General features: G+C 34.4%; 1 protein-coding gene across 2 annotated transcripts; it reads left to right on the top strand.

Moving 5' to 3' along the window:
• Positions 1 to 11,826: 11,826 nt before the first annotated feature.
• LOC103697398 (protein SINE1-like) lies at positions 11,827 to 16,974 on the top strand. 2 transcript variants are annotated; one of them, XM_039131999.1, is made up of 3 exons: positions 11,827 to 12,097; positions 12,517 to 13,874; positions 16,379 to 16,974. In XM_039131999.1, the coding sequence occupies exons 2-3, from the start codon at positions 12,525 to 12,527 to the stop codon at positions 16,901 to 16,903; spliced, it is 1,875 nt and encodes a 624-aa protein (XP_038987927.1). In that variant the 5' UTR covers positions 11,827 to 12,097; positions 12,517 to 12,524; the 3' UTR covers positions 16,904 to 16,974. The 2 variants fall into 2 exon arrangements, with proteins under 2 accessions (XP_038987927.1, XP_008777469.2); XM_008779247.4 differs by lacking the exon at positions 16,379 to 16,974 and adding an exon at positions 14,505 to 15,349.
• The last annotated feature ends 7,758 nt before the right edge of the window (positions 16,975 to 24,732 follow it).

Raw genomic sequence — 24,732 nt, 5'->3', positions numbered from 1 at the left:
GGAACATGATATTTGTAGCTTCCTAAGATTTTGAGGGCACACCGGGGCAACGGAGGGTGAATAATTTTGTAAAATATATCTAGCCACCTGGCAACAACCAAAATCGATGCTAAATATCCAGCTCCTCCTAATTTTTTAAGTTTTACTAATAAACCATCTAAACTTTCTTGTTTAAAGAGTAAGAGAGGATTTTTCAGATCACACCTAATTTATTAAGACAATAAACTTTATAATGATGGAAGCAGGACAGAGATCGGGTTCTTGCTATCAACTTTCAATAACTTTATCAATTAAACGGGTCACGCTATACCATACTATCTACTCAAAATGGTTATTTTTAATGCATGCTTGTTGATCATTTTCTAACCTATCCAAAATAAACATGCTTAGATGCAAGTTTTTGAAAACTGAATTGGACTTAGGCTGGTTGACACAAACTCAATTATAATATGTTAGTTTTGGGTTTAGCCTATTGAATGCTATGGATCACAGATAGTGCATAAAATTCTAAAACTTCTAGATTAGTGATAACATAAATTCAAAATGAATAGAGAAGTCATACAATTAATGATTGGTAAAAAATAAAGAATAATGAAAAAAGTTGGGTGCAAGAGTGTTTAAGGATTTATCATGATTTTTTTACTTGAATTTCATATATATATATATATATATATATATATATATATATATATATATATATATATATATATATATATATATATATATATATTTCTTATACACACGTGTATTATTTGGATGCTCAATCTATGATCCTCTATTCCTGATCCTTGTCTATTGAATAGGTGAAATCATATAAATGAGTTTGCATATTGGATATAAGTCTATATGAATTTACTTTCCTAAGTATGATTCTAAACGGGTCAAATATGATTTTAGGATTTTTTTACTTCAAGTTTATGTATATCTCTTTTATACACGCACGTGTATTATTTGGATGCTCAATCCCCTATTCCAATCCTTAGTTGTTTTTACTTTTAGAAATATATAATTGAATAGGTGAAATCATATGAATGAGTTTGCATGTTGGATATAAGTTCCTATGGATTTACTTTCCTAAGTCTGATTCGAAATGGGTCAAATATGAGTTTAGGATTTTTAGCCTACCCCAAATTTGATCCAACCCTACACATGCATGTATTTCGAATTTGATAGATATTTTATTTATCCTTTATCTCATTTCTGTTTTAATATTTTTTTTGCGCTTCAATTTGTAGTACCTTTCTATTTTTATTTTTTAAATATTTTAATTTATTTCTAGATGTTGGTTGTCTAATGGAAAGAGTTGTAGCCCTTTTTTTTCTTATCAAGGAGTTACTCTCTTTGATAACAAATAATTGGATGCTTATTTTGAAAATCCATTTTGAGAGATTTGATTATTCCATGAAAACATATTATTTTTTTTATGCTTTGAGTAAGAAACCCCAACTTGCGAATGATACTCTTGTATCATTTTTGTCATTCTTAACAAATTGAATGATTAAGATCGACAAGTTTGTGTGCATTATAAATCATATAATTGAAGGATTTTAGCTATTAAAGTTATTATATCTAGGAAAAGACTTCACTACTATACTCACACAAGTGATATAACCAAGATGTAGGCATCATCTAATCACATCTTGACCAAAAACCATCCTTCTTTCGTTCTCTAATTTTGTTTATTTATTTTCATTGATTAAATTTGATCTTCATGGAAATAAATTTTTCATGTTATTTCATGAAAAATGTTAAGATTAGATTTTTCAACATTGGTTTCAAACTTTTCTCTTGATTTTATTATATTCATTTTTATCTTCATATTAGATGAATATTACTATCTAACCAAAAGACTTCTACTATGACTATGTAAATAGGATTCAATATTGGTGAAGTGGAAGGATAACCAATAGTACTCACTCCACATCTATAGCTCAACCACTAAGAGAAACAGCAAAAAGAAAGCTTTACTAAGCTATTTCTTTAAAAAATCCATAGTAGGAAATCAAATCACTTCAATTTGATCCAATTTTAAAAGATCTTTTTCAAGCAATCCGAGTCATGACAATGGAAGTCTAGATCAAGAATATTTGGATGAAATGATGATAATTGGTCAATGCTAATGCTAAAAACATAGAGTCAAAATGCATTTATCTTATTATTGGTAATTTTAAATCAGTTTAGGAGTCATGATAAAGACCAATCAAAGGGGAGGTTTTCTTCATGCAATAAGAAGTTCGAGCAACTTTTGAAGCAAATAATATTGAGCATGTTTCCCTTGTCTTCTCGAGAAACAAATGGATTTTTTTTTGCAAAATTGTGCTCAAGTCTATGAAGATCTCTTCGTCAATTGGGGAAATCAACTTGAATCATATTTTTTGAGGAACATATCAAGAGAAAATCTAATTTGGCCATAAGAATTTTGTCATGTTAGATAATATTTGGTAGATTGAACATACAACCATAATAAGTCTACTTGATAAAATCAACTTAGAGAAAGGGTTCAGTCCAATTCTCATCCAGATTTGGCCAAGATTTCTCCTATCCTATTATTAAAAAAAGGGAATCTCCAATGTGAAAGGCCCTTAAATAACTAAATACCACTTGTAATCTTGTAAAGCATGATTACTGGCATTCATATAAGAAAATATAGTCTCACTTATATGCCAAAACATTAAGAAAGTTAGTTATCAACTTGATTGAAGGAGTTGGTGGGGGCCTTGTTCTTTCAATCAAAGCCTTCAACTAGGAGGGTGAGAGAGAGAGAGAGAGGAAAGATTGATCATCAAAAGAAATTGCAAATACTTATGAGCATCAATTTTCTAGCTGCCTAATATTAAGCTTTTAATACCTCTTACTATTTTATACTTTGCATTTTATATCAATATCTATTTGTATTTACTTTGAGGCATCACTATGAGAATTTGCAATAAAAGACAATAGCTATTTTGGGGCTTTGCAAAGAAAAAAAGATCTACAACACAATAATGTGGCCATCAAAATATTCTTTTTTTTGTGGAATGCAGTAGAAAAGGTTCTTAATATATCATAGCAATGAAGGTATTAAAAGAAAAAAGATTTAAAAATTTATGAAGCCATCCGAATCTAGAGCTGCGACTCAAAAGTTTGGAAAATTGTTGAGCCCCAAAGTATAGGACCTTTATAAATTACTAGCTATGTGCTTTGCTTTCCTCCTACCCTTAAGGCATTGCTTTGCCTCTTATCTCCCCCAAACTTGCACCGAAGGGGGTGATGAAAGAGAACTAAAGAGAAGTCCTTGGTTTTTATTCCTCTCTATATTCTTCCCACCTTTCTCATAATATCTAAATTTTAACACATGCAAGAGAGCTCCAAAACCTGCACAGCATTCAAGTATTGCAAATGTTACTCTATGTGATTGGCAATTAGACGTGAAAATTTAATCTACCTTATTGTATATCTAATCCGACCTGATCCTAATAGAGCGAGTTTTACTCGACCTGTAGCGGATACAGACCTAGTATGAGTAATTGTAAAATCTGCTTGGAACCTGACCTAGATATATATACCTCTTCACAAATTTTCTTTCCATCCTTTGCCCTAGTCATTCTACTTATGACAAAGATTGAACATGGAAAAGGTTACATGCCATATGCTTAGTTGTTCATTTCTTTAGTCGGTTACATTTTTTAGCTTGAGAAATTTTGACTTCTTAAAAATCAATATTTTTTTATTATGATATTAAAAATTTGGTTTGTTATGTTCTATGTCTTCGACTCTTATTTTATTTAATATTATGGAAGGTACTAAGATTTATTTTAGTATTCTTTATTATTTGCTTGATTTGTATGCAAAAAAAATATTTTATAGCTTTATTTGATCTGATCCATTCAACCTATCCTATCTAACTCTACTCACACCACCCCATTCCGAGGCAAGTGTGAGGTAGGTATGGCTAATAGTATACTCAACCCATTGTAATCCCTTGTAGCAACAACTCATATTTTATAAAACTTGGATTGTAGGGTGCATTTATAAAGTATAGCAAATTAAGCTAGGTTTATTAAGAAATATTGACTTATTAAGACCCATAAGTCTAACCAACCGTTATAGAAATTTAAGCCTAAAATATAGTTAATAATACAATTAGAATCCTATACTAGGTTCAGGTCCCCCCTCTTCTCATAATTGCAAAATCCTAAAATTAGTCTAAATCAAGTTAGAAGTTTGAGGGAATAGAAGGGCTTGGCCATTGTTTTGTTGAAAGATTCAACATCAATAAGATCAATTAGCGACTAGGTATGCTATAATAAAACTTATCTCATTGTCCTATGCATTATTGTGATCAATTTTGGCAACACAATTTTTCAAATTTGTGGAATCAAGAGAACATTAGTTCATGGTAATGCATGGGCCTAAAGATTTTATTTTCTAATTTTTGGATTAAAATAATTATCCTAATTTTGTGAATGTTCAAATCCTCTCTTCTCTTCATGATCAAATCCATGTTAATATATGATCTTACAATTCGAGTTAATTTTCACTAATCAATTGAGTAAATAATCTTTTTTGGGTTATTAAAGATCTATCATGCTTTCTCTATTATTCTAGGATTAATATAGCCTTATTTTATAATGTAGATAAAATTGTCTTCTTTGTTAAATCCACATTTGGATGGAATCATCTTTTCTAGATAATAATAGGTTTGAATTCCTAGATTCAATCTGTGTTAATCATTGTTAGATTGAATCAAACTTTGAGATGATTAATTTATTAAAAGAAGAGAAGAGAAAATGAAGACTTTTTAGCTTTCAAACTAGCTTTGTAGTTGTTGGACAGGTTGACAACTAATTATCAAAACAACTGTGGTTGGCTACAATAGGTATGCAGCCAGTAGGTCAACATCGTATTTAAAATTGATCTAATACAGAAAAAGAAGAAAGCTACCAAGCTTTCTCTATTATTTTAGGATTAATAAAATCATTATTTTATAATGGTAGATAAATCTATCTGCTTTGTTAAATCCATATTTGGATGGAATCATCTTTTCTAAATAATAATAGGTTTGAATTCCCAAATTCAATCCATGTTAATCATTGTTCTATTGAATAAAACTTTGAGATAGTTAATTTATTAAACAAGAATAGAAGAGAAAATGAATTTTTTTTAGCTTTCAAACTGACCTTAAAGTTGCTGGATGGGTTGGCAACTGTGGTTGGTGGAAGCAGGTGTGCAGACTATAGGTCAACATTGGCTTTGAAATTATTCTAATAGAGCAAAAAGAAGAAAGCTTGGTTCTTCACTAAGAGTCTCCAAACTAGCTAACAAGTAGCCATTAAGATACTTACAGGCTTTTAGCAGATGGTCATTGAGCAATGGCAGCAACTAGTAGTTGGATTGATTTAAAGCTTATCCATGCCACCACTTCATCCCCTTCCTTCCTAATCATTGGAATGGGAAAAAGATGATTAGTCGTTAGGTCAAGTAAGAGCCAGCTGAATCCGAGAAGGTATATATATTTCATATATTTTTGGCTCTGTGCTTGAACTGCCATCAACGTGAACCCATACTAAATCCAATCCATTAAGTTTTACAAATTTATGGAAGTTTAAAGCATGATTACAAATATTGTGAAGCCAGCTATGTGAAACTTTGTGATAGGGATGGACTACTTAAAAATAAACTTTTCTTTAGGGACTTTTATTTAGCAGCCATATAAAGTTTTGAATATTAGCTTATTTAAGCCTAATTTTCATGAAGCATGAACATTTTCTTTGAAATTCTATGTTGATCAACGCTGCAGTGGTGACGATCAATATGTCCTAATATAGACTCTCTAAAATATGTTGATTAATTTGTTAATTGAACTCAAAGGACAACTATTTTTGATATTTTTTTATGTATGCTATATTCTTTGCACTAATTTTGTTGGCATTTTTTGGCCAATCAAGAGTCATATCAACCATACTAAACTACAAAGGATTTACACAAAAAGCTTCAAAGTATTGAATTTATTTGTATCTTGCTAGAGTCCAATATAAAGTATGACTATAATTCTTTGGTAAATTGCAAATGTAACAAATATTTCATGATCAATACGAAAAGGCTAATGTATTTTTTTTGCTTATTTTGGATTTATTTGGTTATTCATGGATAATTTATTTCTTTCTTTATTTATATTTGATCATTACTAGGCCCATCAAGCCTTAATACAATAAACATTTATTAAAGATAATTAGTTGATACAATATCTAATAATCACCCTTAATCTTGTATAAAATAAAGATAATAATTTCAAAGTTCATATGCCGTAGTGACACCTTTAGGTGCAATTCCAACTCAAGTTTATCGGATTTCAAGGTGATCACATTAGTCCTAGAAGGGGCCCGATCATATAGAAATGCTGATAAATTCTAAATATACTTTACTATTAAAATTTAGTATAAAATTGTATAAGGATTGTGTCATAAGTATATTTTGTAGTACTGTCACTCGGAGGTGGACAAGTGTTTAGTGCACATGAACAGATAGGTAGATGATATATGCATCACAGGGAAGAGAATTTCTATTCTCAAAGTAACAAATATTCTTAGAATTGTGGTGTATATTATCAACTAGCCCTAAGTAAAACATTTCGTAAGTCTTAGTTTCAACCCAAATAAGTGATTATTATAATACCCTTGCATTTCTCGATGGAGTAGTCTTTTTCAATCCTATATAGTGACTTTTTGAAAAATTCAATTGACAACCCCATCAATTGAATTATAATAAACATCTTCTTTAAACAAATTTTGTTATAGTAAATTTTATGCTACTAATAATCACAAAGATGTTTATTAAAATAAGTACTTTGAATTCTTTGAGGTATTATAAATATGTTGTTGGTAAATATTTTATTGCTTGAATATATAAAGAATCAATTATTTTCATAATAATATGGTTGAATAGTAATATTAATTCTGTTATGGATTTGCTTCTTAAGAGTTAAAGCTAAGCATATGAAAGAGAAGATATCCTAACAAGAAAAATATTCATCATAAGGATTGATTGATGGGACTTAATTAGAGGACCTTTTGGAAAGATTAAGAAGTAAAATTCCTTATGAAAATACATAAATTTTTTCTTGAAATTTATTGGGATATGAATTCTTGACACTTTAAGGATATAGTTGTTATGTCGTCTTCCACTATAGTTCTCATCGTATAAGAAAAACTAAAGATTATAAAGTATAAATATTTAGAGATTTTTCAATTAAAGAATTTAATAAATCAAATAAGACTCATGAGTATCAAGTTTCCACTCATCTTATACTAGAGTCCTACACGTGTATTTGTATTTTTTTAAATCATTGGGGCCCAGGAGGAAATACATTAGGTTTATGTTTTTCTTTTCTTTATTTGTTTTCTCCAACATATTACGTGGTGGAGCACAAAGGAATTCAATAAGTGCACTAAGGTAGTAGATTTTGAATCTTTTTAGTTAAGATGGGGATTGCATCAGGCTTTAGAGTTGGCTAAATAAAGCCAACCCGAAGCCTTTTCTATTATTTATTAGTAAATGTGGATTAAAATCTTAATGCACTATTTGATAATGTGTGAATACAACTCAAGTTAATTGAATTTTGTTCGTCCCTATTTTATATGGCAAAAGATATCATTTATCTATACAAATATTTAGGTTAAGAAAGTTCTTTACAAAGATATCAAATGGTATCTAAAGTTTTTTGTTCTAATATCAGTGAACATATAAGGACTACAAAAAGATTAATATTAGAAGCGGTCATAGATTATCACTATCTTGTAGTGGTTTTAAATCATTCTTGTTTCAAAGATAATTAAAGAATATGAGATGATTTGTTTATGTCGGGATCTCTAAGGTACCACACTCGTGTATCATGAAGTTCGATCCATATATTTTGTCTCTAGTAAAAGTCTTTAAGGATTATTATTATATGTATATCTAATAAAGATAGAAGAAATGTGTGCAATACAAAAGTATTGGAAGTTTAATAATATAATATACAAGAATTATTAGGAAGATATAAATATTTAAAGAGAAAAAAATCTGTAATAAGTATTTATTGTGATAACTTTCTCTCTAAAAGTATAATCCTTCATCCTTAAGTGATGATAAATTACCTCCTAAGATAAATGCTAGATAATTATCTTGAACATGTTGGTATAGATCAACTATTGTAACATATAAATTTTATCTCACTAAAAATATATATTTTTAAAATTTGAAAAGATACATGTGATATCATATGATCTGTATCTTTTATGAAATATAAAGAACTATTACATGATGGGCTAATTAAATTGACTAGAATAGTCTTTAAAGGATTTATCATATATATGTTATGCATATTCTCGGCCCATAATTAGATATTAGAATATCTATAATTTATTTATCTTTAAAGTTTGGAAAAAATTAACAATTATGCTTTAAAGATAAAGGTCTTAGTCCTATAAGGATACAAGGAGAACTGAAGATTTATTGCTTGCTAGGTAATTACATTATTAAATTATATCTTTAAAAAATGAATGAAACAGTAGGAGCACAGCATTAAATTTTATATCAAAATAATTGTGGGTGCAAAAAAACTCAAAACAAGCATATGATTTTGTAAGTTGAGATATCATAATTGTTTGTGATGGCATAAGAAATGGCCACAAAGCATAATGTATCATAATGTAAGGAATGATTAAAAAATATAAGTTATCATGGCATAAGGAATGACCCCAAGATATCAGCCATCAATATTGAATAAAATCTTTTTAATTTTTTTATAGACAAAAATATTCAGTTGTTTATTTTGTTATTATGAATTGTATTAGGACTTAAAGATCTTGCTAAAGTAACCATAAAGGATTACGTCGTGGACTAGCATGGAGATGCTTTGCCCATAACACATTACTGGATGCTTGGTGAGATAATATGAAACTGGCAGTGTCCATGTTCATATATAATTATTATAGAAATTTGGTCACCCATTCTTCTTATCTCCTTGTTTATTTATTAGGCTTTGTAAATTAAATTGTCCAACCCATAATCTATGCTTTTCATGGACCATTAAGAACTTGGATCATGCAGACATATTTTAGTAAATTGTTTTGCATAAAACCATGTATCAAATTAATACTTACTAATTGTACTAATTTTGCAAATCAATTTATCAATATTTTTATAAAATAAAACTGATTGCCTAAGTTCCTTATCTCTTGTAGCTGAATATATCTTTGCTCTAATATGGCTAGTGTTATACTGTTATATGATGGTTTATACTTTGGTTAGTCTAAACCTCACTCGTACTCAAGTCTGGCAAATATTGCTCGATATCAAGCATATATAAGGTATCTTAATCAACATATAGATTGGCCCTAAATTCACAAGAGAGAGTACAAGAAGAAGTTGTGCTCTTCGCATCTAAGGACCCCTTGTAAGTTGTACACATGAATCTCATCTCAAATTCTAATAGTGATTTCCAGATATAAATGTCCACTGTTCACCAATTCAATATAAAATACACCCTCATGTCAATACAAAGTCACACACTGGTTGAGGAACACTATGTAGTGGCCATGTATAATGAAAGCAATTTAGGTACGAGTGCAACCTCCCTCGCTAAACAATTTTCAAGTGCATAGAGACATCCAATTAAAACACGCTGACCACTTCGATAATCATTAATGTTTTTAAACTCTTTTTTTGACTCTAAGGATGTATGCGGTGTACACTCAATATTGTCCATGACTGCGTATAGAAAATAATTATCAATCAACCAACAATTGTTAGCTGAGTTGGTTGGTGCCTTCCTCTCCAAAAGAGAAGTCTCCGAGTCAAACTTGAATGGTGATGAATTACTACCATATTTTAAAAAAATTATTAGAATTAGCTAGCTATGTTTAAAGCGCACTATATTAATGCATTCAAACACAATGATGGAATATACAATGTAGAAAAAAATGCATATCCCCTAATTGATGCTAATACAATGTAGAAGGCACCTTTTGTACTATCAATAACAATAATCAAGGTGGAAAGGATAGAAAAGAATGAGCTGTATTATTGTTCTTTTTTAGCAAAAAAGTAATGTATTTATGGAGAGGGGAGAAAGGGAGAGCTTTCATTTGATACTAAGCACTAAGGGTCGATTTGATATTACTTGTGTTCTCTGTGTTTGCTTTCAGAAATCTAAGAAGAAAAATAAATTAGAATGAATGACATGTAACATTTTGTCTTTTTGGCATTGTTTGCATCAAAGTTATTGGATGCATAGATCTATTGTTTTTAAAAAGAATGAAATAGAAGCAATGGATAGCAGAAATCTCATGCAGATGCTATCTTGCACATCAATCTTCATATGTTATTTCACAAATTTATAGAGAAAAAACACCAAAATACCAACGACGCCAAACAGACTCAAAATTATTAACATATGGAGTTGGAGTAAAATAATATACATGTAGTGAGTAGTTGCATGTTCATGTGCTAACTATTATACGAACCTATAAGTGTTTGGATCCATGTAGGTGACTTTATAATGAATTAAATGATATTATCTTTATGGGAAAAAGATTAATGACATATCTTGATAGCATCGATATTTGCAGGAAAAAAGAAATAATAAAATTAATAAAACCGTTTATGTACAAGGATTGCGTTCCAGTTACTTCCATTTATAGTCTGAATTTTTATAATCACATCGTTGGAAGCTATTGTATTTAATGCATCAACTTATTCACATTAATTTTTTGTCATTTCCTATAAACTCCAGCCAACCTAAGCTGAGCTGGCCACCCGTCATAGAATTAAATTACCTACTCCCTTATCCTGGCTTGACTAAGGTTATTGCTATTCCATGAATAATTCTCTCATAGCAAACATGTCTTTGCTTTAGGATCGGAAAAGATCTAGTTACTTATAAGGACGGACAAGCAAATATTTTCTTTCCTTTAATTTTCAATTGAATACTAAATATTTCTAGAATATCTTGCAGTAGTAGAAAACTAGTATAAACTTTTCATAAGAAACTATTTTTTAACAAAATTTGAATATTTACCTAACAATTAAACATATATACATATTTGCTTATATATCTATAAAAAATAGTTTCTTATTAAGGCAAATTCTAAAATATCTATTAAAACATAAGTTTTTATCAAAATTTTAAAATATGAAAATTGTACCTCAAAGCAACAAAAGAGAAGCGTCTTTTTGCCTCAACAAAGAGAATGGTAATGCTCCAGGACTCCATTCAATTACCACCGTAGTCTTTTCTTTTGTTCCCCTGTGGCACGAGGGAATTTCTATATCATACAATGAAAGATCAAATAATATTTTGCCATATCAATGCTAGTTTGGCCCTATAAAGCATGCTATAGGGCAAATGTTTGGATTCCATGCTATATAAACACACCTATATCTTCTTAATTTCAATTTTTACTAACCATGATTAGATTTCTTTTTCAAGATTTTAACCATGCTATAATTTTATTAAAACTTTTCATCATTTTATGTATAAGAAAGAGTCCTTCATCTCCATCATATAAATTCATAGTAATTTGTTAGCTGTAACAAAACTTAACCTTAATTATATCAAGAGTATGATATTTCAGCAGCTAATCTATACTATTAGTTTTTTTTTTTAATTTTTTGCTTTGGCGGTTCTTCATGTACGAATAACAGCCGCTCATATATGTTTATGCTTTATTACTAGTCTGTTAAAATATCATCTTTAACTAATAATTTTTGAAATATAATAATTATAATAATGAAAAGTAAAATGCGTTACTATTTCATAAAGTAGCGCTGGAGAAGTTATCTCCATCCAGCCTGCCTGGAAAAAGAAAGAAGGAAAGAAGGAAAAAAACTCCGCCCTTTTCTGTACACTTAAAACCCTACCTAATTCTTACAAGCCCTCCGAATCTTCTCGCCTCCGGATTTTTCGGCTCCCCTCTTTTTTTTTGGTGAAAATCGGCTCCCCTCTTTCGAATCCTTACGTACATACATGGTTAGCCAAGAAAGATCCATCTCTTCTCCGCTCTTTGGTTCATCAGTCGAAGCAGAGCAAAGAAAGAAAAAGCGAACACAGCCGAAAGCTTCTCACTCTCCCGATCAGGTTCGTCTTTTTTCGATCGGTTTCTTGCATATTTTTACTTTCCTTTTGATTGTAATCACTTCTGCTTATATCGAGATAGGTTTCTATTCTTTTTAAACTTTCCAGCAGATCGATTGTAGGGAATAAAATTGTAGACCTCCTTTTTTTTGTTGAAGTTTTTAGATCCCATTTCAAAAGAATTTGCCCAAAATCATCTTATTTTTATCCCGATTTAAATTCTTCTGCTAACTCTTTGATTGCCGCAATAGTGAGAGAACTTTTCAATAGCCGCTTCTTGATGACCTAATTCTTCTGACCCAGTCTTCCTTCTCTTATTAGCTTGAGTTTTCTTTTATCGTTCTACTGAATCCAACCGGGAAGGGATCGATTCTCTTGGAATTCTTGACTATTCTTGCGGTTCTTTTTTTTGATGTTTTCAGTGCCTCTGATGGGTAGAAATCTAATTCTGGTGCTCCGTGAGGAGCTCGAAAACCTCGACAAGGACCCGGACAGTCGCAGGGCCGCCATGAAGGCTTTAGAATCTTATGTCAAGGATCTGGACTCTAGAACCATCCCCCTCTTTCTTGCTCAAATCTGTGAAACCAAGGAGCCGGGCTCATCCTTCGGCGAGTGCAGGGTATCCCTGTTTGAGGTTCTTGCAAGGGTCCATGGCCGCGGCATGGTGCCACATATTGACAGCATCATGTCGATGATCATACAGACATTGCTTTCGAGCGCTGGATCTTTCGCCCTCCAGCAGGCATGCTCCAAAGTCGTTTCTGCAATTGCTCGGTATGGTATCGATCATTCCATGCCGGATGATGAGAAGAGGAGGATTGTTTCCTCCCTCTGCAAGCCGCTCTCTGATTGTCTGATGGGTCCCCAGGAGAGTGTCGCCTCCGGGGTGGCTCTATGCCTGAAGGCTTTTGTGGGGTCCGATAACTGGCAGTTTGCATCGGATGAATTGGTGAATGAAGTCTGCCTAAAAGTTGCTGGGGCTCTTGAGGAGAAGCAGACTCAGACGAGTTCTCATTTGTCATTGGCTGTGGCTCTACTGAAGGACAATGCTCTGATAGTTGAGGCTTATGCAAGGTCTCTCGTGAGATCTGGCTTACAGATTTTGTGTGCTGGTGTTAAAGATAGCGATTCTCGGGTAAGGTTATCAGCCATTCAGATGATTAATATCTTGATGAAGTATGTCGATTCGAGGAGCATTTTTTCAGAAATTCCAAACATTGTTGATGTCATGGGGAAATGCCAGAGGGATCATATGCTGAATGTCAGAGGTGCAGCTTTCGAGGCATTACAGACTGCTAAGACAATAGCTGCAAAGAAAGGATCTAGATATGAAGTCTCTCCTAATCCAATCATTGGTTTAGATTTTGATAGGAGAAACAATGGGGGAAAGTTATGGGCAGCCAAAGATCATATAGTCAAGAGGGGTGCTGGTTCTCCTGAAGTTCCCACGCCCGAGTCACAAACTGCTGTTTCTTTTGTTGATTATGATGCTTTTGTGGATTCATTATTCCCAGTTGAGCAATCATCTTGTGACTTTGTGTGTGCTAGACATGACAAAAGAAGGTCGTGGAGTGGTGACTTTGGTGTGGTGGGCAGGACATTGAAAGATGGCTGCCTTTGCAAGGCTGGCTCCAGTCGTGGTAGTTCAGTAATTCATTTTGAGCAGTCTAAAAATGGAGGGCTAAGTGAGACACACAAAGAGCACTCAGAGACATTGTCTGAAGTTGCCCGGCCCAGCATCACATATTTGGAAACAAGAGCCATTACTCCCAGTCCTCAGGTATATGTTCCGAGTTTCATGGATTTTAATATGCTTTATTTTTTCAGAATTCGTATTCTGAATATGCTTATTTATAATGATGCTGTATTTGATTGTTGGATGTGCATTTGAACCATTGTATGGTTTACTTCAATTTTCTTGCGACCTCTGTGTATCATGATGCAATTTTTAGCTACGCATTTCTTTATAATTTTTTTCCTATCTTTAATACAATGATCATGCACAACAAAAGGAATTATCTCTTCATGGGATAGTTTATGGGCTTGAGTACCACTAGCTTTGTAGTTTCATTCAGCTAGATTTTTTTTTTAAAGATGGATTTGGTAAATAGAAAAATCAGGAGACAAATGTTTCTGAAAATTCCTGTTATTAATTTCATAATTATCATGGACTTCCACATCAGTTTTTAAGTCAAGTAATTATTAGTACTGTTGCCTTTCTTGTAAACTGTAGTGTGTAGTAGTAAGCTTATGTCGCTAACTATTTTCATTTTAAACTTTTAATATTTCTTTTCATGGATAATAACTGGTTCTGGGTCTAGACATGCAAAGTGAAACCCTGCAAGTTGATAGGATTATCTAGTACCAGAAGAGAAGAAATAATATGTTACTGCTTGTGTTGGTCTTTCAGGTATCTAGACGATATCTTACTGCTGACGACATAAAGGCATGCTCAACTCCGCATAAGATTCTCCGTTCTCATCAGAATTCAGTAAATCCCAGCTTGGAGGACCTTGAGCAAGAATGTAGTAAGATGTCAATGAGCACAGCCTTAGGTGAGGTGCAGTGGAACCATGCAAGGGCAGTAAGTGCGAATGATCTCTCACAGAATTTGAACCGTGAGGTTAAAGGAAGAAGGAATCATGAAAGCAGGAGAGAGTTGGACAATCAGCAGCATATCCTGGGTGCTGTCTTGGTGACAGAAACCACTGACTCGGCGTCGTCTGTGGGTGATCATCATGCAGATAGTGCTTGCAGAGACTTTTTCGGATCAGATTGTGAAGGCAGAAATGAAAGTCGAATGCCACGCAAAAGGAGTATATGTGGTAGAGCTGCTCTCCATTTTATCTGTTGCCTTTGCATAATTTTTCTTGCGGTTGTCTTATCAGAGTGGTGGATTGATGATGATGAGCCTTCTTATGTAGTTCCAACATAAATGCCAAGGCACGGTGGACTGACAATGATGAGATTATGTAGTTCCATCGTAATGCCCAGTCCTTGTTGACATTTTTTGTTTTTGTTTCTGATTTTGTTTTTCTTGCAATTAATGTTGTTGTGCATAATGCTGAGTTTTCTAAAATTTTTCTATGACAGTTTTGTATTTTGACTGGCTATATACATAATATGCTCTTACTATAATTAGAATAGACTATCAGCAAAATGACTAGAGCTAATGTGCAGTTTTTAGGTTACAGCTCTAAAGAATCAGAGATATTTGTATATGGTTGCTGTTTTGGGGTTTCCCTGAGTTGTACATGATTGAGCTTTTTCCTTTGTCATGGCATGGAGCATTGACATTGCTACATCTAGGGTTTCTTCACTTTTAATATATTAATTGTCATGGTGGTGGTTTATTATTTTAGAAGTTATGGCATTGGCACTAATTTAAAATCTCCTTCCAAGAGTGCTGTGCATGATCTAATATGTACATTATTTCCTTATTTATCTAATTTTTCTTCATACCCTAGTAGCTCCTTCTACAAGCAAGTCAACAAAAAAAAAAAGAAGCACCCCTTCTGATGAGCAAAAAAAAAAAGAAAAACATAGATAACAAGGTAGGAGGCCTTGCTTTTGATATAATGAAAAAGACCTCAAGATGGTCGGCGACGATGGCCAGCATCCAGCTCAGCTCATCCTATGGTGATGGTTGCAATGGCAACAATGGCCATTGTGGCCAACAGTGGATGAAGAAGGAAAAAAAGAGAGGAAGAAAGAACCAAAAACAGAAGAGCCTCTCACAATTAAATCCTATGATGATGGTTGCATTGTATGGTTTACTTTCATTTTCTTGCGACCTCTGTGTATCATAATGCAATTTTTAGCTACACATTTCTTTATAATTTTTTTCCTATCTTTAATACAATGATCATGTACAACAAAAGGAATTAGCTCTTCATGGGATAGTTTATGGGCTTGAGTACCACTAGCTTTGTAGGTTCATTCAGCTAGATTTTTTTTTTAAAGATGAATTTGGTAAATAGAAAAATCAGGAGACAAATGTTTCTGAAAGTTCCTGTTATTAATTTCATAATTATCATGGACTTCCACATCAGTCTTTAAGTCAAGTAATTATCAGTACTGTTGCCTTTCTTGCAAACTGCAGTGTGTAGTAGTAAGCTTATGTCACTAACTATTTTCATTTTAAGCGCTACTTTTAATATTTCTTTTCATAGATAATAACGGGTTCTGGGCCTGAACATGCAAAGTGAAACCCTGTAAGTTGATAGGATTATCTAGTACCAGAAGAGAAGAAATAATATGTTACTGCTTGTGTTGGTCTTTCAGATATCTAGACGATATCTTACTGCTGACGATATAAAGGTATGCTTAACTCCGCATAAGATTCTCCGATCTCATCAGAATTCAGTAAATCCCAGATTGGAGGACCTTGAGCAAGAATGTAGTAAGATGGCAATGAGCACAGCCTTATGTGAGGTGCAGTGGAACCATGCAAGGACAGTAAGTGCGAAGGATCTCTCACAGAATTTGAACCGTGAGGTTAAAGGAAGAAGGAATCATGAAAGCAGGAGAGAGCTGGACAATCAACAGCATATCCTGGGTGCTGTCTTGGTGACAGAAACCACTGACTCGGTGTTGTCTGTGGGTGATCATCATGCAGATAGTGCTTGCAGAGACTTTTCCAGATCAGATTGTGAAGGCAGAAATGATAGTCGAATGCCACGCAAAAGGAGTATATGTGGTAGAGCTGCTCTCCATTTCATCTGTTGCCTTTGCATAATTTTTCTTGCGGTTGTCTTATCGGAGTGGTGGATTGATGATGATGAGCTTTCTTATGTAGTTCCAGCATAAATGCCAAGGCGTGGTGGACTAATAATGATGAGATTATGTAGTTCCATCGTAATGCCCAGTCGTTGTTGACATTTTTTGTTTTTGTTTCTGATTTTGTTTTTCTTACAATTAATGTTGTTGTCTATAATGCTGAGTTTTCTAAAATTTTTCTGTGACAGTTTTGTATTTTGACTGGCTATATACATAATATGCTCTTACTATAACTAGAATAGACTATCAGCAAAATGACTAGAGCCAATGTGCAATTTTTTAGGTTACGGCTCTAAAGAATTAGAGATATTTGTTTATGGTTGCTGTTTTGGGGTTTTCAAAAGTTGTACATGATTGAGCTTTCTCCTTTGTCATGGCATGGAGCATTCACATGCTGCTACATCTAGGGTTTCTTCACTTTTAATATATTAATTGTCATGGTGGTGGTTTATTGTTTTAGAAGTCATGGCATTGGCACTAATTTAAAATCTCCTTCCAAGAGTGCTGTGCATGATCTAATATGTGCATTATTTTCTTATTTATCTAATGTTTCTTCATACCCTAGTAGCTCCTTCTACAAGCGAGTCAGCAAAAAATAAAAGAAGCACCCCTTTTGATGAGCGGAAAAAAAAGAGAAACATAGATAACAAGGTAGGAGGCCTTGCTTTTGATCTGATGAAAAAGACCACAAGATGGTCGGTGACGATGGCCAGCATCCAGCTCGGCTCATCCTATAGTGATGGTTGCAATGGCAACAATGGCCATTGTGGCCAACAGTGGATGAAGAAGGGAAAAAAAAGGAAGAAAGAACCAAAAACAGAAGAGCCTCTCACAACTAAATCCTATGGTGATGGTTGCAATGGCAACAATGGCCATTGTATGGTTTACTTTCATTTTCTTGCGACCTCTATGTATCATGATGCAATTTTTAGCTACGCCTTTCTTTATAATTTTTTCCTATCTTTAATACAATGATCATGTACAACAAAAGGAATTATCTCTTCATGGGATAGTTTATGGACTTGAGTACCACTGGCTTTGTAGTTTCATTCAGCTAGATTTTTTTTTTAAAGATGGATTTGGTAAATAGAAAAATCAAGAGACAAATGTTTCTGAAAGTTCCTGTTATTAATTTCATAATTATCATGGACTTCCACATCAGTCTTTAAGTCAAGTAATTATCAGTACTGTTGCCTTTCTTGTAAACTGCAGTGTGTAGTAGTAAGCTTATATCACTAACTATTTTCATTTTAAGCGCTACTTTTAATATTTCTTTTCATGGATAATAACTGGTTCCGGGTCTGGACATGCAAAGGGAAACCCTGCAAGTTGATAGGATTATCTAGTACCAGAAGAGAAGAAATAATATGTTACTGCTTGTGTTGGCCTTTCATATATCTAGACGATATCTTACTGCTGACGACATAAAGGTATGCTCAACTCCGCATAAGATTCTCCGATCTCATCAGAATTCAGTAAATCCCAGCTTGGAGGATCTTGAGCAAGAATGTAGTAAGATGTCAATGAGCACAGCCTTAGGTGAGGTGCAGTGGAACCATGCAAGGGCAGTAAGTGCGAATGATCTCTCACGAAATTTGAACCGTGAGGTTAAAGGAAGATGGAATCATGAAAGCAGGAGAGAGTTGGACAATCAGCAGCATATCCTGGGTGCTGTCTTGGTGACAGAAACCACTGACTCGGCGTCGTCTGTGGGTGATCATCATGCAGATAGTGCTTGCAGAGACATTTTTGGATCAGATTGTGAAGGCAGAAATGAAAGTCGAATGCCACGCAAAAGGAGTATATGTGGTAGAGCTGCTCTCCATTTTATCTGTTGCCTTTGCATAATTTTTCTTGCGGTTGTCTTATCAGAGTGGTGGATTGATGATGATGAGCCTTCTTATGTAGTTCCAACATAAATGCCAAGGCACGGTGGACTGACAATGATGAGATTATGTAGTTCCATCGTAATGCCCAGTCGTTGTTGACATTTTTTGTTTTTGTTTCTGATTTTGTTTTTCTTGCAATTAATGTTGTTGTGCATAATGCTGAGTTTTCTAAAATTTTTCTATGACAGTTTTGTATTTTGACTGGCTATATACATAATATGCTCTTACTATAATTAGAATAGACTATCAGCAAAATGACTAGAGCTAATGTGCAGTTTTTAGGTTACAGCTCTAAAGAATCAGAGATATTTGTATATGGTTGCTGTTTTGGGATTTCCCTGAGTTGTACATGATTGAGCTTTCTCCTTTGTCATGGCATGGAGCATTGACATGCCGCTACATCTTGGGTTTCTTCACTTTTAATATATTAATTGTCATGGTGGGGGTTTATTATTTTAGAAGTCATGGCATTGGCACTAATTTAAAATCTACTACCAAGAGTGCAGTGCATGATCTAATATGTGCATTATTTCCTTATTTATCTAATGTTTCTTCATACCCTAGTAGCTCCTTCTACAAGCGAGTCAGCAAAAAAAAATAGAGGCATTGATGAGCAGAAAAAAAAAGAGAAACATAGATAACAAGGTAGGAGGCCTTGCTTTTGATCTGATGAAAGAGACCTCAAGATGGTCGGCGACGATGGCTAGCATCCAACTTGGCTCATCCTATGGTGACGGTTGCAATGGCAACGGTGGCCATTGTGGCCAACAGTGGATGAAGAAGGAAAAAAAAAGGAAGAAAGAACTAAAAACAGAAGAGCCTCTCACAACTAAATCCTATGGTGATGGTTGCAATGGCAACAATGGCCATTGTATGGTTTACTTTCATTTTCTTGCGACCTCTATGTATCATGATGCAATTTTTAGCTACGCATTTCTTTATAATTTTTTTTTCTATCTTTAATACAATGATCATGTACAACAAAAGGAATTATCTCCTCATGGGATAGTTTATGGGCTTGAGTACCACTAGCTTTGTAGGCCCATTCAGCTTGATTTTTTTTTTAAAGATGGATTTGGTAAATAGAAAAATCAGGAGACAAATGTTTCTGAAAGTTCCTGTTATTAATTTCATAATTATCATGGACTTCCACATCAGTCTTTAAGTCAAGTAATTATCAGTACTGTTGCCTTTCTTGTAAACTGCAGTGTGTAGTAGTAAGCTTATGTCACTAACTATTTTCATTTTTAGCGCTACTTTTAATATTTCTTTTTATGGATAATAACTGGTTCTGGGTCTGGACATGCAAAGTGAAACCCTGCAAGTTGATAGGATTATCTAGTACTAGAAGAGAAGAAATAATATGTTACTGCTTGTGTTGGTCTTTCAGATATCTAGACTATTTCTTACTTCTGACGACATAATGGTATGCTCAACTCCGCATAAGATTCTCCGATCTCATCAGAATTCAGTAAATCCCAGATTGGAGGACCTTGAGCAAGAATGTAGTAAGATGTCAATGAGCATAGCCTTAGGGGAGGTGCAGTGGAACCATGCAAGGGCAGTAAGTGCGAAGGATCTCTCACAGAATTTGAACCGTGAGGTTAAAGGAAGAAGGAATCATGAAAGCAGGAGAGAGCTGGACAATCAGCAGCATATCCTGGGTGTTGTCTTGGTGACAGAAATCACTGACTCGGTGTCGTCTGTGGGTGATCGTCATGCAGATAGTGCTTGCAGAGACTTTTCCAGATCAGATTGTGAAGGCAGAAATGAAAGTCAAATGCCACGCAAAAGGAGTATATGTGGTAGAGCTGCTCTCCATTTCATCTGTTGCCTTTGCATAATTTTTCTTGCGGTTGTCTTATCGGAGTGGTGGATTGACGATGATGAGCTTTCTTATGTAGTTCCAACATAAATGCCAAGGCGCAGTGGACTGACAATGATGAGATTATGTAGTTCCATCGTAATGCCCAGTCGTTGTTGATATTTTTTGTTTTTGTTTCTGATTTTGTTTTTCTTGCAATTAATGTTGTTGTCTATAGTGCTGAGTTTTCTAAAATTTTTCTGTGACAGTTTTGTATTTTGACCGGCTATATACATAATATGCTCTTACTATAATTACAATAGACTATCAGCAAAATGACTAGAGCCAATGTGCAGTTTTTTAGGTTACGGCTCTAAAGAAAAAGAGATATTTGTTTATGGTTGCTGTTTTGGGGTTTCCCTAAGTTGTACATGATTGAGCTTTCTCCTTTGTCATGGCATGGAGCATTCACATGCTGCTACATCTAGGGTTTCTTCACTTTTAATATATTAATTGTCATGGTGGTGCTTTATTATTTTAGAAGTCATGGCATTGGCACTAATTTAAAATCTCCTTCCAAGAGTGCTGTGCATGATCTAATATGTGCATTATTTCCTTATTTATTTAATGTTTCTTCATACCCTAGTAGCTCCTTCTACAAGCGAGTCAGCAAAAAATAAAAGAAGCACCCCTTTTGATGAGCGGAAAAAAAAGAGAAATATAGATAACAAGGTAGGAGGCCTTGCTTTTGATCTAATGAAAGAGACCTCAAGATGGTCGGCGACGACGGCCAGCATCCAGCTCGGCTCATCCTATGGTGATGGTTGCAATGGCAACAATGGCCATTGTAGCCAACAGTGGACGAAGAAGGAAAAAAAAAGGAAGAAAGAACCAAAAATAGAAGCGCCTCTCACAACTAAATCCTATGGTGATGGTTGCAATGGCAACAATGGCCATTGTATGGTTTACTTTCATTTTCTTGCGACCTCTGTGCTTCATGATGCAATTTTTAGCTACGCATTTCTTTATAATTTTTTTCCTATCTTTAATACAATGATCATGTACAACAAAAGGAATTATCTCTTCATGGGATAGTTTATGGGCTTGAGTACCACTAGCTTTGTAGCCTCATTCAGCTTGATTTTTTTTTAAAGATGAATTTGGTAAATAGAAAAATCAGGAGACAAATGTTTCTGAAAGTTCCTGTTATTAATTTCATAATTATCATGGACTTCCACATCAGTCTTTAAGTCAAGTAATTATCAGTACTGTTGCCTTTCTTGTAAACTGCAGTGTGTAGTAGTAAGCTTATGTCACTAACTATTTTCATTTTTAGCGCTACTTTTAATATTTCTTTTCATGGATAATAACTGGTTCCGGGTCTAGACATGCAAAGTGAAACCCTGCAAGTTGATAGGATTATCTAGTACCAGAAGAGAAGAAATAATATGTTACTGCTTGTGTTGGTCTTTCAGATATCTAGACGACATCTTACTGCTGACGACATAGACGGATCTCTTAATCTGACCTCGGGTACACGACCCTTAGTTGCCTCCGCGTATAGCACATAGGCTTCGGGGCTACTACATCAGGATGAGACCTTTCTGAATTGCTAATCCATGAGTGCTTTCTTCCTGGCTTTAGGAGGTAATGATCTTCGTTCCTCCCTCAGGGAGTGACTTTGTGCATAAGATTCTCCGATCTCATCAGAATTCAGTAAATTCCAGCTTGGAGGATCTTGAGCAAGAATGTAGTAAAATGTCAATGAGCACAACCTTAGGTGAGGTGCAGTGGAACCATGCAAGGGCAGTAAGTGCGAATAATCTCTCACAGAATTTGAACCGTGAGGTTAAAGGAAGAAGGAATCATGAAAGCAGGAGAGAGCAGGACAATCAGCAACATATCCTGGGTGCTGTCTTGGTGACCGAAACCACTGATTCGGTGTCGTCTGTGGGTGATCATCATGCAGATAATGCTTGCAGAGACTTTTCCGGATCAGATTGTGAAGGCAGAAATGAAAGTCGAATGCCATGCAAAAGGAGTATATGTGGTAGAGCTGCTCTCCATTTCATCTGTTGCCTTTGCATAATTTTTCTTGCTGTTGTATTATCGGGGTGGTGGATTGATGATGATGAGCTTTCTTATGTAGTTCCAACATAAATGCCAAGGCGTGGTAGACTAACAATGATGAGATTATGTAGTTCCATCGTAATGCCCAGTCGTTGTTGACATTTTTTGTTTTTGTTTCTGATTTTGTTTTTCTTGCAATTAATGTTGTTGTCTATAATGCTGAGTTTTCTAAAAATTTTCTGTGACAGTTTTGTATTTTGACTGGCTATATACATAATATGCTCTTACTATAATTGGAATAGACTATCAGCAAAATGACTAGAGCCAATGTGCAGTTTTTTAGGTTACGGCTCTAAAGAATCAGAGATATTGGTTTATGGTTGCTGTTTTAGGGTTTCCCTAAGTTGTACATGATTGAGCTTTCTCCTTTGTCATGGCATGGAGCATTCACATGCTGCTACATCTAGGGTTTCTTCACTTTTAATATATTAATTGTCATGGTGGTGGTTTATTGTTTTAGAAGTCATGGCATTGGCACTAATTTAAAATCTCCTTCCAAGAGTGCTGTGCATGATCTAATATGTGCATTATTTCCTTATTTATCTAATGTTTTTTCATACCCTAGTAGCTCCTTCTACAAGCGAGTCAGCAAAAAAATAAAAGAAGCACCCCTTTTGATGAGCGGAAAAAAAAGAGAAACATAGATAACAAGGTAGGAGGCCTTGCTTTTGATCTGATGAAAAAGACCACAAGATGGTCGGCGACGATGGCCAGCATCCAGCTCGGCTCATCCTATAGTGATGGTTGCAATGGCAACAATGGCCATTGTGGCCAACAGTGGATGAAGAAGGGAAAAAAAAGGAAGAAAGAACCAAAAACAGAAGAGCCTCTCACAACTAAATCCTATGGTGATGGTTGCAATGGCAACAATGGCCATTGTATGGTTTACTTTCATTTTCTTGCGACCTCTATGTATCATGATGCAATTTTTAGCTACGCCTTTCTTTATAATTTTTTCCTATCTTTAATACAATGATCATGTACAACAAAAGGAATTATCTCTTCGTGGGATAGTTTATGGACTTGAGTACCACTGGCTTTGTAGTTTCATTCAGCTAGATTTTTTTTTTAAAGATGGATTTGGTAAATAGAAAAATCAAGAGACAAATGTTTCTGAAAGTTCCTGTTATTAATTTCATAATTATCATGGACTTCCACATCAGTCTTTAAGTCAAGTAATTATCAGTACTGTTGCCTTTCTTGTAAACTGCAGTGTGTAGTAGTAAGCTTATATCACTAACTATTTTCATTTTAAGCGCTACTTTTAATATTTCTTTTCATGGATAATAACTGGTTCCGGGTCTGGACATGCAAAGTGAAACCCTGCAAGTTGATAGGATTATCTAGTACCAGAAGAGAAGAAATAATATGTTACTGCTTGTGTTGGTCTTTCAGATATCTAGACGATATCTTACTGCTGACGACATAAAGGTATGCTCAACTCCGCATAAGATTCTCCGATCTCATCAGAATTCAGTAAATCCCAGCTTGGAGGATCTTGAGCAAGAATGTAGTAAGATGTCAATGAGCACAACCTTAGGTGAGGTGCAGTGGAACCATGCAAGGGCAGTAAGTGCGAATGATCTCTCACAGAATTTGAACCGTGAGGTTAAAGGAAGAAGGAATCATGAAAGCAGGAGAGAGCTGGACAATCAGCAGCATATCCTGGGTGCTATCTTGGTGACAGAAATCACTGACTCGGTGTCATCTGTGGGCGATCATCATGCAGATAATGCTTGCAAAGACTTTTCCGGATCAGATTGTGAAGGCAGAAATGAAAGTCGAATACCATGCAAAAGGAGTATATGTGGTAGAGCTGCTCTCCATTTCATCTGTTGCCTTTGCATAATTTATCTTGCTGTTGTATTATCGGGGTGGTGGATTGATGACGATGAGCTTTCTTATGTAGTTCCAACATAAATGCCAAGGCGTGGTGGACTGACAATGATGAGATTATGTAGTTCCATCGTAATGCCCAGTCGTTGTTGACATTTTTTGTTTTTGTTTCTGATTTTGTTTTTCTTGCAATTAATGTT

Source organism: Phoenix dactylifera, chromosome 11 (genome assembly GCF_009389715.1).
Source record: "Phoenix dactylifera cultivar Barhee BC4 chromosome 11, palm_55x_up_171113_PBpolish2nd_filt_p, whole genome shotgun sequence".
Lineage (NCBI taxonomy): Eukaryota > Viridiplantae > Streptophyta > Magnoliopsida > Arecales > Arecaceae > Phoenix > Phoenix dactylifera.
This window is presented reverse-complemented; position numbering and strand designations above follow the sequence as displayed.